The 19,991-nt window shown below is 42.8% G+C and overlaps 1 protein-coding gene and 1 non-coding gene across 2 annotated transcripts; both read left to right on the forward strand.

Annotated features, from left to right (window-relative positions):
• The first annotated feature begins 7,373 nt into the window (after positions 1-7,373).
• Positions 7,374-8,177, forward strand: LOC124662055 (histone H3.3). Its single transcript, XM_047199941.1, has 2 exons — positions 7,374-7,497; positions 7,611-8,177. The coding sequence occupies exons 1-2, from the start codon at positions 7,426-7,428 to the stop codon at positions 7,947-7,949; spliced, it is 411 nt and encodes a 136-aa protein (XP_047055897.1). The 5' UTR covers positions 7,374-7,425; the 3' UTR covers positions 7,950-8,177.
• A 3,126-nt stretch (positions 8,178-11,303) lies between these two features.
• Positions 11,304-11,451, forward strand: LOC124668941. Its single transcript, XR_006992003.1, has one exon. It is a non-coding gene; the product is annotated as a U4 spliceosomal RNA (small nuclear RNA).
• The last annotated feature ends 8,540 nt before the right edge of the window (positions 11,452-19,991 follow it).

The raw sequence follows: 19,991 nt of genomic DNA on the forward strand, positions 1-19,991 counted from the left end.
AGTACCATGATACATGGGAACAAACACATAGAGCCACTCCATATGAATTAGCTAGGATCAAGATGAAGAAGCTAGGAGGTGGAGGCATACCACAAGAAGAAGGTTTATCAGATTTCCTGAAGAACAAGCTACAGAATATTGCAAGGTAGGATCCCTAGGCAAACCATATATTTAGAGGATCATATCATTATCTCTTGAGAAGGACCTTAGTAAACCAATTCCATAATCATCACAATTAGGTATTAATTAGAAACCCTAAGAATCTAAGTGAGTGAGATGAGAGGAATGATAAAGAGTGATTAGTGAGGAATAAGTGGATATTGTCTAATGCATGATTATACCTTGTAGATATAGATGATCAGTTAAACCCATGTTATTAATAGATCTCATCTATCACATAAAATAATAAGTATATCACTAGTAGTTAATCCCAAACCAATCCTCATGCCTTGTGTAGAGGAGTAATCCTAGTCAATTAAACATAACCCAACTATTGCTTACATCCTAAACCTAGTGGTGTATCACATTGGTGATCACTACTAAAACCCTAGACCAAGTCTGAAATCCAACCCATGGATTACTGTGGATTATAGGTAGAACCCTGCCATGCATCATGCCTATTTCCTACTTCAAATAGTGAAGTATTCCCAAAACCATAAACCTTGTCATATAGAACCAATCTACATAAAATATTGTTTCCTAACTTGTGTATCATAGATCACAAGTATAAGCCAAGCCATACATACTTTAGAACTAAATGCCATTTGGTGAGTAAAGTGAAACCAATATCCAAATCATCTTCTTAAAACTTAAGAACTATCCATCACATAAAATCATGAACCAATTCCATTTCCTTTACTATTTGTTAAACCCTAGCCATAATTAAATTATATGTGAATGATCTCTATGGTTAAGCACTAGAAAAATAAACTGTGTTCACCATGCACATGTTCTAAATTTCAAACCAATTAAAATAGGTTTGGTTTCTAAATAAAAATAAATTGAGACAAACCCTTAAGCCATATCTATTTTCAAATGCACCTCACTAAAACACAAAACTAATAAAAGATTAAATATTTGTTTTAAAATAAAACAATGCAAGTAACCACTATTATCAAGTGATATGGAAATTCAAATGTTTTAGAACTTGCAAAAACAAAACAGAATTCAAATTTGAATTCAACTAACAAATTCAAAACGAGAAAATAAAAACGAGAAAATAGAAAAGAGAGAAAAAGAGAGAAAGCTCACCGGCCGCGCAGCCCGGCGGCAGCCCGGGACCGAGCACCACCTCTACAACCCAGCAGCAGCCCACGTTGAAGCCCGAAGCGATCCAGCCCACGTCCAAATACCGTTTCGCTTGCTTTAAAAATCGTGCGTGGAGAAATGACTTCGCCGTCGTCGTCTCCGAGCTCGACAGCGCGGCGGAGCCAGTAGGCCACGATCTCGTCGTCGATAAGCTTACCCCGGACGTCGTCAGACCTCTCAGAACCACGCCCAATATCTCTCGCGTCCGAGCTTATCCGCGGACGAGGAGATCCTTGCCAGCTAGAAGCTTCCAGAGACCGCCACCTCTCCACCATGGCCGTCGCCGTGTCGAGGCCACAGGGTTTCCCTTGGCCTATAAATAGGTGGAGAGCAGCGCCGTGCACTTCTTGTTCACCTCCACCACTCCATTGCTACTTAGACGCTCCCTATCTCTCCCGCTCATCCACTCTCTGTCGCCGGAGTCGAAGACGAAGCCGACGGAGGAGGTCACCCCAGCCTCCGGCGCGTGGTCCAGGAGGAGCGCCTGGACTCAAGGAGCATCTGGGAGGAGCCCAGCATCCAGGGGAGCAAGGAAGCGGGTCAATTTCGGCGTTCCCTTCTGCGGCACATCGCCGGGAAATCGCCAATCGCCGTCGTCTCCGTCGACCATCGCCGGAGCCGTCCATACCTTGAGCTTCAGGGTGAGCATACTCATCTGTAGAGCTAGATCTCGCATCCTAGAATCATCTGTAGCGTCCGATTCGATTCTCGCCGGAGAGCACCACCGCAGGGCATGGTCGCCGGCGTAGCTCCGGTGATTCCCTCGCTAAACCATCACCACCATTCGATTCGTCTAGTTGTGCTCGTTCAGAAACACCTAGCCGCGCATCCCGGGGAACCCTAAATCGGCGGCGCCACCGTGCTCTGGCCGCCGGCGTTTAAAGGTCGGTGAGGTCAACGACCTCAGTCCATTTTGACTGGTCCACGCCAACGTGGCAGTCGACGTGTAACTTGACCCCACTAGTCAGTGTCTCAGACTAGAAACGAACCGGTATGTTTAGTATTTTTACTTTATTTCAAATTCCAGAAAATTACTGAAACTTTGCAAAATTCTAGAAAATTCATTTCAACTCAGAAAAATGCAAATAATATATCAAAATACTCATAAAAATAAACTCTACTCAAATAAAATATAAAACAAAAATGTGTGTCAAAATAAAATTTCACTTATTTTTAACCTTATAAATTATGTCATTTCAATTATTTAAAATACAATTTTAATTCAATAATTAGTGAAGTTATAAAAATTAAATTTTAATTATTCAGTAACCAAGTAAAATGTTAAGATTAATTTTATTTACCATATTTGCATTAACTTAATTATTAGTGGTAATTCATAAACCCTAATTGCAAATTACTATTTTCTATTTTATTTAAATAGTAATAACTCAAGAAAATATTATAAGCCAATATTATTTTGGTGAATCAAAACTTATTTACTCAAACATCTTTAGTTAACAAGTTAATTATTTTAAACCCTAATAACAATTATTAAACCCTGATTCTTAATTAAACTAAAATAGGAGTTACTCTAATTATTAATTCTTGTGGAAAATTAATATAATGTTAAACCATTACTAATTTTGATTCAAAGTAATTAGTTACCACCCCTATATTGTCAATCATCATTTTAGGAGTTGTACCATAACTTAGAAACCCTAGTTTCAATTTGAGTAAGACATTGATCCCATTATTTTATGTGTTCATCCTAAATAGTTGAAATCCTAAAACCCTAGGGGTTTAGCCCATGTGAACATAGCCACTTCAACTTTACATATAGAACCTTAATAAGCAACAATTGAATGCATGCTCATGATCCATTAGCATAAACCAAGTCACATGAGATTGTCATTTCATGTTCCTATTCTTAATTAAAAACCTATATGATTCACTAGTATCACCTAGATATAAACCCTAACCTGTTACCACTTGTTAGCACCATTGATCATCAATCCGATATACCATACCATTAGGATCAACCTCAACCATCATAATTTAGTAGCACCATAATAATAAACCCTAATACCAACATTGTGTAGCAAATTACATTACATGCTCCTAATCAACTAAACCCTACTTAGGAAATAATAAGCCACTTAGCTTAGAAACCATCAGAGACTATTTAGTAAAGCCATTGTAAAACCATAGTAAACCCTAATAGCTAATTTATAGAACCATCTTAAATAACCATCCTTTAATATGATGTATATGGGAAACCATGGTAATAACCCTATCAATACTTACTACATATAAACCCATTCAACTTAAAGAACCCAACTAGTTCCTATTAGTGAACTAAATGAATTCAATAGTAAACCCTAGAAAGCCATAGCTCCTATATATAATAGTTCATATTCTTATTTAACCTGTTCTTCAAAAGTTATTCTTTTGAAGTACAAATGTCAATCAAACCTTAGAAGCTTAATCCTTCTTTGAAATACTCATTATTTCTTAAACAATATGTTCTTCAAAAGTTATTCTTTTAAAGTATAATATAAGTAATCATCAACCATGTTCTGTAGAACTTAAAATTGACAACTGTTCATTATATATTATTTCACCACTATTCTTTATGTGTATAATTGTTATGATGTCTTATATCACTTGATTATGATACTAATATAACCAAACCCTAATAAGAACCTTGTTTGAGAACAATTATAAAAGTGCAACCAACCCTAAAGAAAGCTTTACAACTCATCCATCCTAAATCATCGAGGTTAGATTACGCTCGGGACGATTGCATCTCATACTATGCATTATAGCATCTTTGCCAGTTCTTTAAACATTGTCCTTACCGGACGATGATGGTATTTCAGCATTTGGAGTTATCACGTACCGAAGCTTTTGCTGCATAATCTTGCAGTCAAGAAAGGCAAGTTCATCGCTTGCTCATGTCATTTGATTATTTTTATCAAACTATATGCAAAGTACTATACTTATCACTCATGCATTGAAAAGCAAATATTATTTTACAATTATGAATATGACTATGTGGTGGGCAATGGAACCCTGGTATGTGTTGATATGGTGGAGGTTCCATTGCAATGGGTTATATCACCCTAGGATTAATTACCAATGCCGTCCAGTGATTCTAGCGCCGTACATATCGCGTTATCCATAAGATCTATAATGGCTCGGGGAAGTCAGCTGTATCTTTTCCCTTCTGCACGCCAACGGATCGGAGAGCTGGTGGGGTGTTGGAGGCACTGCCGCAATAGGTTGGGAAATCCTTTTAAATCCCCATCCATTAGTGATGATAAGCTCTACGATCTATGATGGATTGTCCGGAGTACACCGTGAGTAAAGCCGTATTATCGGGAGAAGTCTACTGGGGGTGTACGGTTGGACAAAAGGGTGGGTTTGCAGGGTCGCGGAGAAGGCAGTGATTGGCTTGGATCTTATACTGGGCCTCACACCAAAGGAAGTGTGGACGGGGACATACTCTCGCCCGGCAACAAAGTTAAGATCTCTTGTGGGGTAAAGTAACGCACCTCTGCAGAGGGTATCGAGAATTGTGACTGTCACTCCCTGTTCCGGGAAGGGACCGCGAACGCGGCAGGAAAGGAACTCCACGAAGTTCTAGTCAACTCTGTGAAGACCGACGGGCATAGTTTTCAGAATAAAATAAACCTTTTGAAGAAATGTTTATGAAAACTTGCATTGGCCTATGACTTTCCGGTCTATGGCTGTAGCTAGTGCATGATACACATATTTCCTAATATGAACTTGCTGAGTACGCTCGTACTCATTCTATCTCGTTTGAACCCCCTTCTTAGAGCAAGGCACCGAAGGAGAAACTACCGTGGAACTCGAAGACAAAGGAGTCAACTGCAACAAGGTGAAGAAGCAAGCAAAGAAGCCAATGGAGTCAACTACTGTATCAGCTAGAGTGGAACTTAGACTAGTAATAGAAGGGAACATTTCTCTAATCCTAGCACCTAAGTAGCTAGTTGTCTATAGCAAGCCAAGTAGCTCATTAGCTTGAGTTAGCAATAAGTTAGTCTACGAGTCGTTCTTCTGGAGCTTAATTTGAAGTTTTACCTCACTGTAAAGTAGGAGGTCAGTGTTGATCTTCTGTAAACAGTTTGTGTATCCTTCTATAGACATGCCTTGGACTCGCATATGTTTCTGTTGTACCACTCTGAGAGATGTAATATGGGTGGAACGGTGTTTCACTTGTGTTATGTCAACGACTTGTGTACTACACCATGCAGTGGTACGCTGGGTCATCACAGCGGCGGGGATCTCCGTCCTCAATAAGGCCAATTTCTTCTGCGGGATTGGTGCTGGCAGCCATGGCTTGCAAGCCTCTTCCTCCGGTCATGGCGATTTGGAGGATGAAGGCCTGCAACTCGGATTTTGGTCGGCAGTGAATCTACAGCACGGAGTGCGAAAGCTGCTCCTAGGAGTGGAATCACATTGGCTCTTCGTCGACTGTCGTTCAAGATGGTCGTAGGTCGACCGCTCCCACCCTCGTTGTCGACTTCAATTCTTCGTGGCCGACGTTTGTAGGTGAAATTAAACCTCCGGGCTTCTATGCCGATCCGGAGGCTCCCTCAGCTTTGGTGTAGTTGGCTCCCATCACCTTGCCCGAAGTGGCCATGTCCTCGACAGTGTATTGCTTGACTGTATCGTGGCTTGCAGAAGCAGTGGGTATGGAGCTGGACCCGATTGCTTTTCCTGTATAAGTTTTAGGGTCCCTAGTACAAAAAGTATAGACCTATTTGTATTTTCTCTTTCCTTGCTAGTCCTCCGTGTAATTTTGCCACTGTTTAATGAAAGCTTCTAGGCCCCTCTAGGACTACCACTTGTTAAAAAAAACTGTTAAATCAGACAAAGCTAAATGACCCCGCTTAATAATTCCCAAGATAGAAAATGCTACGAAAATGTGCCATGCCAACCCTGATGCTTGATCTAAACATTTGAAGGAACCCTCGAGCTACCGCAGCCATCCGAGCCGGCACAAATAGTTTGATGTCCACCTCTAGCAAATCATAGAAGGCAAACCCTTCAAAAACCGCATTTTGCAGTTTTAATAAAAAATATGTCCATATTCCGTAAATTAAGTTGACCCGTAAATTATTTTTAGGGGCACGGTGAATCAACACCGGGGAACCTTGTGTCTCCAGTAAATTTTTCGAGAGTACGGCTAGGTGTTCCATATTTTTATAGTAGGAAGATAAATTTGTACAAGAGCTCACGTGATCTTATCAGTTAGAAGCCAAAACTTTCAAGGCATAGCAAACGGCCACACAGCTAACGGGAGTCAAGTTTCAAACCCGCCAACCCCTTGTACCGTGGAACTAGCTAGAATATGACATACTTCCGCTGCATCACCCCCAATTCCGACAGACCTTTGCCATTTTCCTGTGATTTGCGGAAGGCGGGGAAAATTCCTCAACCGGTGACTGCCTACAGCCTCGTCGTGGAGCTTGCTGCAAAAGTCATGGTGTGGAACGGAGCCACCCGGAAGGGTGTGTGCCAAGAGAGGGTTGCATGCCGACCAAAGGAAGGCGGAGGCTCCTCGGGATTTGCGGAAGAGGCGGCGCGGGGCGGGGGGCTGGCAGCCTGGCACCCAGCCGCTTGAGCCGGTCGGGAAGGCAGCGGCGAGGTTGCGAACGTGAGTGGAGAGGTCAAGGGCACGGCCGTGAGTGGTTGGGGGGCTCAAGTTTTTTTTTTCTAGGGAGAAATTTGGGCTGTAAAGCACTAATTTTGTCATTTTGACTCTAACGCGCATTTTGGCCCAAAGCCTAGCAAAGGCGCAAAGCCACACTCATGGCAACCAGGAAGCAGAGCCCAGAGACTCTCTCAAAGAAAAAGCAGAGCCCATATAATCTGGCACGTCAGCGATCCGCGGCCGTCACGCTCTCGACCAATCATTCTCGAGCACACGGATAGCGTGTTTCTGCAAGCGAATCCTAGCCGTCCATGGACCACCATCCCGAAAGCTTTCCTCAAACTGTCACTGCAAACCGCCTCGGTCCACGCGTCTCCAGCCACCAAACCACGCCTTAAATACAGCCCACCTCGTCATCCTCCTTCCACTATTCAGACTTTCCCCATCCAGTTTGCTCGTCTTCCAATTCGAATCCAGATCGAGAGGAGAGGACCGCCATGGCCCGTACCAAGCAGACCGCCCGCAAGTCCACCGGCGGCAAGGCCCCCCGGAAGCAGCTCGCCACCAAGGTTCGTCTCGCTCTCGCCGCCGGCCGCCCCCTCCCCTCTCGGTTCCGATCCGCCACCGGCTGCCTTTCGCTGCGGTTTCCCCTAACGTTCTTATGGTTTGAATCGTGTCTCAGGCCGCGAGGAAGTCGGCCCCGACCACCGGCGGCGTGAAGAAGCCCCACCGCTACAGGCCCGGCACGGTGGCGCTGCGCGAGATCCGCAAGTACCAGAAGAGCACGGAGCTGCTCATCCGCAAGCTCCCCTTCCAGCGCCTCGTCCGCGAGATCGCGCAGGACTTCAAGACCGACCTGCGCTTCCAGAGCCACGCCGTGCTCGCGCTCCAGGAGGCCGCCGAGGCATACCTCGTCGGCCTCTTCGAGGACACCAACCTCTGCGCCATCCACGCCAAGCGCGTCACCATCATGCCCAAGGACATCCAGCTCGCCCGCCGCATCCGCGGGGAGCGCGCCTAGGCCGTCGATCGATCTCGTCGCTGAAGCCCGTAGTTGATCGGGATGGGGATCAAGGCGTCGTCGCCAGCCAAATTCGTTGATGCCCATTCCGGTTTGGTGGTGGTTCCTATTAATTTCTGTTTTAGGTCTCGTTCTCTGTAGATCAGATATGTTCTGAAGTATTAGACATTGTCAGTGATGGTTCTTTTGTTTTGCGTTGAAGCAAACGTATGTTGGAAACTATTATTGGTAGCAAGTAATTGCATCCTGTGCTTGATCGTATCCTGTTGTTAGCAAGTAGTAATTTCATCCGGTGCTTGATGTCATCCTGTTGTTCTGAGACGTATGTTAGCTGCACATTGCTCGTCCTTTCTCGACCGGGAACGTTGTTTGGTTGGCGTGAGATTGTTTGCGTGTAACGGGTGTAAGAGCATCCCCACTCGTTGGCGCTCCTCACGTCCAAATCCGGCGAAATTTTTGTCTGGATTGGATGAAGATTTGGCGTGGGGAGCGCCGAAGTTCCAGCCGTCCCCCGGCAGGAAACCCCCAACCTCGACCATTTGACATATTTTAAACAAATTCAACATAAAATTTAACAAGTTCGGCAAACAAGAGTATGAAAATTGCTGAAACAAATTCGGCGATAATCAGTACAATGTTTAACAAGTGCTGAAACAAATGAAGCACACAATTTCACAATTTTTCAAACAAATTAAGACAGACTAGTTGGCGTCGGCATTGGCGTTGCCTCGGAGCCTCTATATGTCCATGGCCGGCGAGGCAAATGGACGAACACCTGACGGGCGTGGTCGAGGCAACCCGAGCCGCGAGCGACGAGGAGCAAGCAGGCCGGAAAACAGGCCGGCGGAAGAGCAGCCAGATAGGCCGTCGTCCAAAGACGGCGGAATATAGGCAGGTGGGGAAGGAGGGCGGCGGAATGCGGGCAACAAGCCGGCGGGGTGGTGCCGGCGGCGAGAGAGATACGAGGGGTGGGGGAGATTTTGAGCGACGTGGCGGTGGGGTTCGTGCGTCGAGTCACCGACAGATCGGGCCCTTCCCCGCTTTTCACTCGTCCGGACTTCCCGAGCGCTCCCCGGGGGGCCGGGGGTGGCGTGGGCTCGCCGGATGGATGAAGGGCCAAATCCGGACGAAAACGAGAAACCGGGGGCGCGACTAGGCCGAATTACGCCGTCCGGATGGAAAAAACGCTCGCCGGGGGCCTCGACGGGGGCACGAGTGGAGATGCTCTAATGGTTCTTGCTGGTTGCTGCTTCGGGCTGTCAGCACCTTCAGCTTCATGCTTACAGTAATCTACTGTACACTTCATGATTATAAGGATACAATTAGATTACAATCGGGCTGTCAGCTCTACATTCCCAACAAAGAAACAAGTATTAGCTGTTCTTTCAAGTGGAAAAATAGTGCATAATTTTGCTAGGTGATGAAGACATGAAATTAAATTGGTTTGAACTCACTTCTATTTTCTGTGGGAGTTCAACCTTTATATATTTAGCCAGATATTACAGGGATGGACGAGATCGAAATGTCGAGTAGCTCTTCTCCACGTCGATTTGTTGCAATTTTCTGAGCACTTGCACAATGACATTTTGGCATAGAACAAGTAATTGCCGAATGCGACCATGGCGTTAGCTGTCGAGAACATCAGCAGCAGTATGTCCTCTTAGCAGCAGGTGCCAGAGAAGAAAAACACGCATTGGCAACAATCGTTGTCATATCATTGCATATTTGCATCAATTGGATGGAACGTTTCTGAAACGTTACCGATCTCCATTGGATGGAGGTAACACGAGACATGGAAAATCTACAGAGTTCCGATCGATCCTGCCTAGCCGCCAGGTTGAGACACAGAGACATTCTAGGGACACTGCGTACAACTCCGGCAAGATATGCTTCTTTGTCCACTCAACTGATCTACCGACGAATAATTGAAGTACTACATGATCACGCCTTTCTCAACTCCGCATGAAATATTATGCAGAGATATCAGGCAGCATTTGGTATGGTTTCATTATCGCCCATACATGCTTTGGTTGTCGGCTAAACAAAGTCCGTCCTTTTCGTGATTGGACGAGCGATCTTCCGGAACTAAACGCCATTTTCCCCCCATACTCTTAACTTAGCTAGCTGGAGGGCACCTTATTAATCTTTTTTCCATTCTTCATGTCATATCGAAATCACCTCGGGGTTCTAAAACTACAGTACTATTACAATAACAAGAGCATATAGTTTGTCAAAACAAAGATTATTGGATTGAATGCTCTAGTTTTTCGACCTCCCTCCGATTCAAAAATAATTATCACGTTTTTTGTTCAAGTTTAAGCTAAAATGATTATACTTATTATGGATCGAAGTGAATTGAAAATTACATTATTGCATGCCGTGTGAGTCATTGGATCCTGGTCACAAAGGGGAAGTTGTTCCATCTCAACTCCCAAGCTATGTGTTGTGCTTTGCCATGCTTTTATATTTTTGTTTGAGAATTAATGGCCGCCCAGTTTAGATCGGCTTCAAAAAGGGGAGCTTCTTTTCGCCGCTTGATGCGGCGCCGTAAATCCGCGCCGCTGAAGCGACCCTGTATGGGCCGTCCCATTTGGCTTCGTTCGCAGCTTTTTTCATAGGAACACAATCAAAGTTTGGATAATTTCAAAATCCAAACAAATTCAAAATCTATTCAAATTTCAAAATATGAAGGAGATAAAAATCAGAAAAAAGCAAAACCCGTTAAATTCAATTTCCAAACAAATCAAATCCTGAACAAAAATCCAAAATCCAAATGATATCCAGAATTTCAACAATTTTCAAATCTGAACCTTTTTTCCCCTCAAAAAGAAATCCGATGAACCTCAAAATCTGAACCAATTTAAAATTTTAATTTTTTTAAATCTGAATATTATTCCAATATTTGAAAAAATAGAAAATTCTAACAGAAAAACAGCAGCAGAAAAAAAAATGGAGGAAAAAACCGAAACAGAGGAAACAGGTCAGAAATTTAAAACAGAGGTGCGATCTGGGGTGCGCGGCGCGAGTCATACAGGCCGCATTAGGCGGTGTATAAGGTTTCCTTCGAAGAGTAAGTGCTCGCAGATGCGATGCATGGGCTTTACTCCTAACTAAGGTACGTGGGATCGTTTGGGCCAATAAAGCTCCAAATCACGTTCTGGGTTCTGGGCTACCAAAGGAAGAGGGTAACACCAGTCGCCAGTGGGCCGATTGCGTGCCAGCCTGAACTATAAGACGGTTTGTCCCTCTGCCTGTGCGCGTGATGGATCAATCAATTATACCACATCGGTTACGGAGGAAAAGTATTGAGCGATGACAGGGTATAAGAAGGGGAGCACCAGGACTGGTAGACTCATCTTTGCGCTTGGGGCAATGACGCAGCTAGTGAGGTTATACCGAGGCGCGTCAATTGCTGGTTGAAAACTATTTCCAAACCCCCTCTTTGGCCCTCACGGGTCACTGAGAATTTCTGGAAGGGTTCCCTCCTTGTGAGGGGAAAGCCCACAAATTCAAATGGAAACTTTTTTTTTGGGTTTGAGATTGACTTAGTTCCGAGTATGACACCAGGTAATCTGCGGGAGTTGCGATGGTGTTTGAGGGTCTCGTGGATCCATCTTTGCTTTAGATTCACTCTCTCATGTGTCCAGGACAGTCTTATTCTGTCTATACAAATGGGGTGCAACGAGATTGATGAAGTTATGAATCAAGGCGGAAAATTCCTTTGGTTTAATTATCATAATCGTAGGGAAGTCAATATGACAACACACACTTTAGCTACACATTCAGATGGGGATGTGTCAACTGTGTGGCATGCAGATCCTCCTGACTTTTATTGTTTCTGTGCTAGCAAACGATGTAACTATTCTATGAGCATCAAGTTTCTTACATATTTTTTTCCTTATCAGGATACCGAAGGGGACTAGAAGGTTTCTAATGAAGCGGCTTGCTTGCTTTTATATAATGAAGTGATGTTAAAAAAATAGAAGCACTCTCTCATGCGTCCTATGATCTATCCCTTCAGAAAGTTCAGGTTGCGTTCGATCTGATCGCCTAGAGGTGGAAAAGTCCCTCCGTAATACTTGTACTGAAAAAGTCCCTCAACAATACGCGAAAAGTCCCGTATGTCATCAAGGATTCAACGAGATCCATCAGATGCGGAAAAAGAAGGCCAAGTGTATTCTGGTTACTAGTTGGACTGAACAAAGTTTTTTCTAATGAGTGGCAATTTTTTTTGCCACTATTCATTAAATAAGGTGATGAGGACATCCCTACCTCACTACTACCTCTGTCATTACCAACTGAAGATGAACCTGCTGTGAAGCTCAAGTCCAATGAAGTCAGGATTAGACAAATGACATGAGCTCGTGAGAAGCTACTTAAACAACAGGTGAACTTGTTCCTAAACGATACCTTGATTGATGAGAACTTTATACTACCTAAGTCCTATTACTTATGTATCATCAGGTATGAAGAGGAGACAAGCATCGCACGAGGAGGAGAGGAGCAGCTGGACGTAAAGATGGACGTGAAGCTGGACATGGAGCTGGACATGAAGATATCTCATGGATGCGCGAGGGAGGAGCGCGAGGAATGCGCGAGAGGAGAAGAAGAAGTCCAGGCCGGTCCAGCGCCCGGTCAGACCGGCCCCCACGCCGGGCCGCCGGGTCCCTGGCCCGGTCAACCGGCCGCCAACCGGAGGGAGCGCATCGTACCAGGCAGAAACCGGAAACTTCGCAGTTTCCGGTTGCCGCCGGTTGACCGGACCACCGACCGGACCGGCCGGTCCACAGCCTGGTCGACCGGATTCCGGACCGGACAAGTCCGAGTCTGTCTCGACCGGATCTATTCCGGGTCGGTTTTACTTGTATCTTTCGACCGCAACTCGTCCCGGACGCCTATATAAGTGCCTTGGACGACCCCCTAGCTGCTTTAGACCACGTTTAAGATAAACCCTAGTTCTTAGTTGTTTGCTCGCAAAACTATTGAATTCCCTATACCATATTGCTTGGATATTGTGTAGATCCTGTTTAAGTCTTGTGTGATCTGTCTGTTCCATTGGGAATTAGACGGTTGCAACTTACCGCTTCGTGGTCGGCGGCTACGTGCGCAAGTGTGTGGAGTTGCGAATATCTTGCAGGGTTGAGAGCTGTTGCATCTGGCGACAGGGACCAATCGAGAGATCTCGTCGCGTCATACAAGTTATCATCCATTACATCGTCGTGTTTCTCCGCTGCTATCACCCCGTGATCATCATCACCACCGTTGCTTCATCGAGAAGATCGGGCCACCCCTTATCATCTTGGTATCAGATTTCCAGTTTTCCTCGGTAAGCCATCCACAATCCACCCCATAGTTGAGTTGTGAGTGTTTTCCCTATACAGAAAAAGCCAAAAAAAAAAAAATTTAGGGTTAGGGTTTGCCATAGCCATAGCTTGCACTAATTTCGAGTTTTAGTTGCTTTTCGTAGTTGTTTTTGCGTAACTTTATCTTTCATCTAGTATTTTAGGGTTTGAGTTTACTCTATCATCTTGTGTTATTTAGTCGTCTAGTGTCGGCTTTTGTTACTCCGAGTCCACATAGCATACGGTGTGTTTGTCCAAACCATAGCTACAGACCTTTCGATATACGTGACTAGGAACTTCCCCAGAAGAGACTAGTTTTACCGCTCGACAGGCTGCTCATTAGGGTTTTGGTGCTTTGCATATCTTGTTGGCCGTGTTATCAAGGAGTTGAGTCATAAAATCAAAAAAAAAGAGAAAATAGAAAAGAAGCACAAAGAGCTACATAGCTGCGTGTGTTACAAAAAGAAAAAATACAAAAAGAAAAGTGTCATGCTAGTTGAATTCAAGTGAAGGCCTAAGTTTTTCTTTACTGCACCTGTAGTTGAGCAATCTTGTGCCTGTCTCGTTGAGCTTTGCTAGCGTCTCTCTAGTGCATTGCAACCTTTCCTCCATATAGTTGTATTGCCCCATTATATCACCTTGTGTGAGTATTGATGACGCGTAAAGCACACGCTCGTTGGGAACCCCAAGTGGAAGGTGTGATGCGTATAGCAGCAAGTTTCCCTCAGTAAGAAACCAAGGTTTATCGAACCAGTAGGAGTCAAGAAGCACGTTGAAGGTTGATGGCGGTGGGATGTAGTGCGACGCAACACCAGGGATTCTGGCGCCAACGTGGAACCTGCACAACACAACCAAAGTACTTTGCCCCAACGAAACAGATGAGGTTGTCAATCTCACCGGCTTGTCGTAACAAAGGATTAACCGTATTGTGTGGAAGATGATTGTTTGCAGAAAACAAGTAAAGAACAAGTATTGCAGTAGATTGTATGCGATGTAAAGAATAGGACCGGGGTCCACAGCTCACTAGAGGTGTCTCTCCCATAAGATAAATAGCATGTTGGGTGAACAAATTACAGTCGGGCAATTGACAAATAGAGAGGGCATGACAATGCACATACATGATATGATAAATATAGTGAGATTTAATTGGGCATTACGACAAAGTACATAGACCGCTATCCAGCATGCATCTATGCCTAAAAAGTCCACCTTCAGGTTATCATCCGAACCCCTTCCGGTATTTAGTTGCAAACAACATACAATTGCATTAAGTATGGTGCGTAATGTAATCAATAACTACATCCTTGGACATAGCATCAATGTTTTATCCCTAGTGGCAACAACACATCCACAACCTTAGAACTTTCGTCACATCGTCCCGCATTTAATGGAGGCATGAACCCACTATCGAGCATAAATACTCCCTCTTGGAGTTAAGAGCAAAAACTTGGACAGAGCCTCTACTAATAACGGAGAGCATGCAAGATCATAAACAACACATAGGTAATAGATTGATAATCACCATAACATAGTATTCTCTATCCATCGGATCCCGACAAACACAACATGTAGCATTACAGATAGATGATCTTGATCATGTTAGGCAGCTCACAAGATCCAACAATGAAGCACATAAGGAGAAGACGACCATCTAGCTACCGCTATGGACCCATAGTCCAGGGGTGAACTACTCACTCATCACTCCGGAGGCGATCATGGCGGTGAAGAGTCCTCCGGGAGATGATTCCCCTCTCCGGCAGGGTGCCGGAGGCGATCTCCTGAATCCCCTAGATGGGATTGGCGGCGGTGGCGTCTCAGTAAGGTTTTCCGTATCGTGGCTCTCGGTACTGGGGGTTTCGCGACGGAGGCTTTAAGTAGGCGGAAGGGCAACGCAGGGGGCCACACGAGGGCCCCACAGGCTAGGCCGGCGCTGCCAGGGCTTGGGCCGCGCCGCCCTATTGTGTCGGCGCCTCGTGGCCCCACTTCCTTTCCCTCTCGGTCTTCTGGAAGCTTCGTGTAAAAATAGGCCCCTGGGCGTTGATTTCGTCCAATTCCGAGAATATTTCCTTACTAGGATTTCTGAAACCAAAAACAGCAGAAAATAGCAACTGGCTCTTCGGCATCTTGTTAATTGGTTAGTGCCGGAAAATGCATAAATACGACATATAATGTGTATAAAATATGTAGATATCATCAATAATGTAGCATGGAACATAAGAAATTATCGATTCGTCGGAGATGTATCAGCATCCCCAAGCTTAGTTCCTGCTCGTCCCGAGCAGGTAAACGATAACAAAGATAATTTCTGGAGTGACATGCCATCATAACCTTGATCATACTATTGTAAGCATATGTAATGAATGCAACGATCAAAAACAATGGTAATGACATGAGTAAACAAATGAATCATAAAGCAAAGACTTTTCATGAATAGTACTTCAAGACAAGCATCAATAAGTCTTGCATAAGAGTTAACTCATAAAGCAATAAATCAAAGTAAAGGTATTGAAGCAACACAAAGGAAGATTAAGTTTCAGCGGTTGCTTTCAACTTATAACATGTATATCTCATGGATAGTGTCAATGTAAAGTAATATAACAAGTGCAATATGCAAGTATGTAGGAATCAATGCACAGTTCACACAAGTGTTTGCTTCTTGAGGCGGGAGAGATAGGTGAACTCGACTCAACATAAAAGTAAAAGAAAGGTCCTTCAAAGAGGAAAGCATCGATTGCTATATTTGTGCTAGAGCTTTGGTTTTGAAAACATGAAACAATTTTGTCAACGGTAGTAATAAAGCATATGTATCATGTAAATTATATCTTACAAGTTGCAAGCCTCATGCATAGTGTACTAATAGTGCTCGCACCTTGTCCTAATTAGCTTGGGTTAACACCGATCATCATTGCATAACATATGTTTCAACCAAGTGTCACAAAGGGGTACCTCTATGCCGCCTGTACAAGGGTCTAAGGAGAAAGTTCGCATTGGATTTCTCGCTTTTGATCATTCTTCAACTTAGACACCCATACCGGGACAACATAGACAATGAGATAATGGACTCCTCTTTTAATGCTTAAGCATTCAACAACAGATTAATATTCTCATAAGAGATTGAGGTTTTATGTCCAAACTGAAACTTCCACCATGATTCATGGCTTTAGTTAGCGGCCCAATGTTCTTCTCTAACAGTATGCATACTCAAACCATTGGATTGTGAAAACCGCCCTTACTTCAGACAAGACGAACATGCATAGAAACTCACATGATATTCAACAAAGAGTTGATGGCGTCCCCAGGAACATGGTTATCGCACAACAAACAACTTAATAAGAGATAAAGTGCATAAGTACATATTCAATACCACAATAGTTTTTAAGGCTATTTTGTCCCATGAGCTATATATTGCAAAGACGAACGATGGAATTTTAAAGGTAGCACTCAAGCAATTTACTTTGGAATGGCGGAGAAATACCATGTAGTAGGTAGGTATGGTGGACACAAATGGCATAGTGGTTGGCTCAAGGATTTTGGATGCATGAGAAGTATTCCCTCTCGATACAAGGTTTAGGCTAGCAAGGTTTATTTGAAACAAACACAAGGATGAACCGGTGCAGCAAAACTCACATAAAAGACATATTGTAAACATTATAAGATTCTACACCGTCTTCCTTGTTGTTCAAAACTCAATACTAGAAATTATCTAGACTTTAGAGAGACCAAATATGCAAACCAAATTTTAGCAAGCTCTATGTATTTCTTCATTAATGGGTGCAAAGTATATGATGCAAGAGCTTAAACATGAGCACAACAATTGCCAAGTATCAAATTATTCAAGACATTTTAGAATTACTACATGTAGCATTTCCCGATTCCAACCATATAACAATTTAACGAAGAAGATTCAACCTTCGCCACGAATACTATGAGTAAAGCCTAAGGACATATTTGTCCATATGCAACAGCGGAGCGTGTCTCTCTCCCACACAATGAATGCTAGGATCCATTTTATTCAAACAAAAACAAAAACAAAAATAAACAGACGCTCCAAGCAAAGTACATAAGATGTGACTGAATAAAAATATAGTTTCGGGGAGGAACCTGATGATGTTGTCGATGAAGAAGGGGATGCCTTGGGCATCCCCAAGCTTAGACGCTTGAGTCTTCTTAAAATATGCAGGGGTGAACCACCGGGGCATCCCCAAGCTTAGAGCTATCACTCCTCTTGATCATAGTATATCATACTCCTCTCTTGACCCTTGAAAACTTCCTTCACACCAAACTTCAAGCAAACTCATTAGAGGGTTAGTGCACAATAAAAAATCCACATGTTCAGAGGTGACACAATCATTCTTAACACTTCTGAACATTGCACAAAGGTACTGGACATTAATGGAACAAAGAAATTCATCCAACATAGCAAAAGAGGCAATGCGAAATAAAAGGCAGAATCTGTCAAAAACAGAACAGTCTGTAAAGACGAACCTGGAAGGGGCACTTAACTTGCTCAAACGAAAAAACTCAAAACTAATGAAAGTTGCGTACATATCTGAGGATCATGCACGTAAATTTGCAGATTTTTTTGATTTTTTTACAGAGACTTCTGCGCGAATTCGTGACAGACAGCAATGCTGTTTCTGTGCAGCAATCCAAATCTAGCATCAACTTTACCACAGAGACTTTACTTGGCACAAAAACATGATAAGGAGAGGTTGCTACAGTAGTAAACAACTTCCAAGACTCAAATATAAAACAAAGTACTGTTGTAAAAACATGGGTTGTCTCCCATAAGCGCTTTTCTTTAACGCCTTTCAGCTAGGCGCACAAAGTGTAAATCAAGTATTATCAAGAAATGAAGCATCGACATCATAATTTGTTCTAATAATAGAATCATAAGGTAACTTCATTCTTTTTCTAGGGAAGTGTTCCATACCTTTCTTGAGAGGAAATTGATATTTAATATTACCTTCGTTCATATCAATAGTAGCACCAACGGTTCGAAGAAAAGGTCTTCCCAATATAATGGGGCAAGATGCATTGCATTCAATATCCAAGACAACGAAATCAACGGGGACAAGGTTATTGTTAACCATAATGCGAACATTATCAACTCTCCCCAAAGGTTTCTTTTTAGCATTATCAGCGAGATTAACATCCAAATAACAATTTTTCAATGGTGGCAAGTCAAGCATATCATAGACTTTCTTAGGTATAACGTAAATACTTGCACCAAGATCACATAAAGCATTACAATCAAAATCATTGACCCTTATCTTAATGATGGGCTCCCAACCATCTTCTAACTTCCTAGGAATAGAAGTTTCAAGTTTTAGTTTCTCTTCTCTAACTTTGATGAGAGCATTTGTAATATGTTTTGTAAAGGCCAAATTTATAGCACTAGCGTTGGGACTCTTAGCAAGTTTTTGTAAGAACTTTATAACTTCAGAGATGTGGCAATCATCAAAATCCAAACCATTATGATCTACAGCAATGGGATCATCACCCCCAATGTTGGAAAAAATTTCAGCAGTTTTATCACAAGCAGTTTCAGCAGTTTTAGCAATTTCAGGCAATTTTGTACGCTTTGCACTAGGAGTAGAAACATTGCCAACACCAATTATTTTACCATTGATAGTAGGAGGTGTAGCAACATGTGAATCATTATCATTACTAGTGGTGGTAATAGTCCAAACTTTAGCTATATTATTCTCTTTAGCTAGTTTTTCATTTTCTTCTCTATCCCACCTAGCACGCAATTCAGCCATTAATCTTATATTCTCATTAATTCTAACTTGGATGGAATTTGCTGTAGTAGTAATCTTATTATCAATGTCCTCAGGTTTAGCAGCCATTTTATTAATTAAAGAGGATTGTGACGCGGACATGTATGAGATTCGGTTTTCAGCATTTGAAATTTTAGTTTGCAAACCCGAAATCTCCATATTCAAGTTTCAAGTTGATTTCCTATATTTTTCAACAAGGTAGATTGTTCATTCATAGTTTTAGTAAACAATTGATTTTGCTCATATTGTGATTGCATAAAGCTCTTAGTGGATCTTTCAATTTCTAGCATCTTTTCCTCATATCTACCATAAGAATTACCATAATCATTACCACTGGCAGGATATGGCCTATAGTTGTTACCCAAATTGTTCCTATAAGCATTGTTGTTGAAATTATTATTTTTAATGAAATTCACATCAACATTTTCTTCTTGAGCAACCAATGAAGCTAAAGGAACATTATTAGGATCAACATTAGATCTACCATTCACAAGCATAGACATAATCACATCAATCTTATCACTCAAGGAGGAGGTTTCTTTGACAGAATTTACCTTCTTACCTTGTGGAGCCCTTTCAGTGTGCCATTCAGAGTAATTTATCATCATATCATCAAGAAGCTTTGTAGCTGCCCCCAAAGTGATGGACATAAAGGTACCTCCAGCAGCTGAATCCAATAGGTTCCGCGAAGAAAAATTTAGTCCTGCATAGAAGGTTTGGATGATCATCCAAGTAGTCAGTCCATGGGTTGGGCAATTCTTTACCAAAGATTTCATTCTCTCCCACGCTTGAGCAACATGTTCATTATCTAATTGTTTAAAATTCATTATGCTACTTCTCAAAGATATAATTTTAGCGGGAGAATAATATCTACCAATAAAAGCATCCTTACATTTAGTCCATGAATCAATACTATT

Source organism: Lolium rigidum, chromosome 6 (genome assembly GCF_022539505.1).
Source record: "Lolium rigidum isolate FL_2022 chromosome 6, APGP_CSIRO_Lrig_0.1, whole genome shotgun sequence".
Lineage (NCBI taxonomy): Eukaryota > Viridiplantae > Streptophyta > Magnoliopsida > Poales > Poaceae > Lolium > Lolium rigidum.

Bases quoted from the DNA above. Each gene is read 5' to 3' on its own strand.
- LOC124662055 (XM_047199941.1), top strand. From the start codon at position 7,426: ATGGCCCGTACCAAGCAGACCGCCCGCAAGTCCACCGGCGGCAAGGCC. The intron at 7,498-7,610 runs GTTCGTCTCGCT...ATCGTGTCTCAG, and splicing joins GGAAGCAGCTCGCCACCAAG to GCCGCGAGGAAGTCGGCCCC.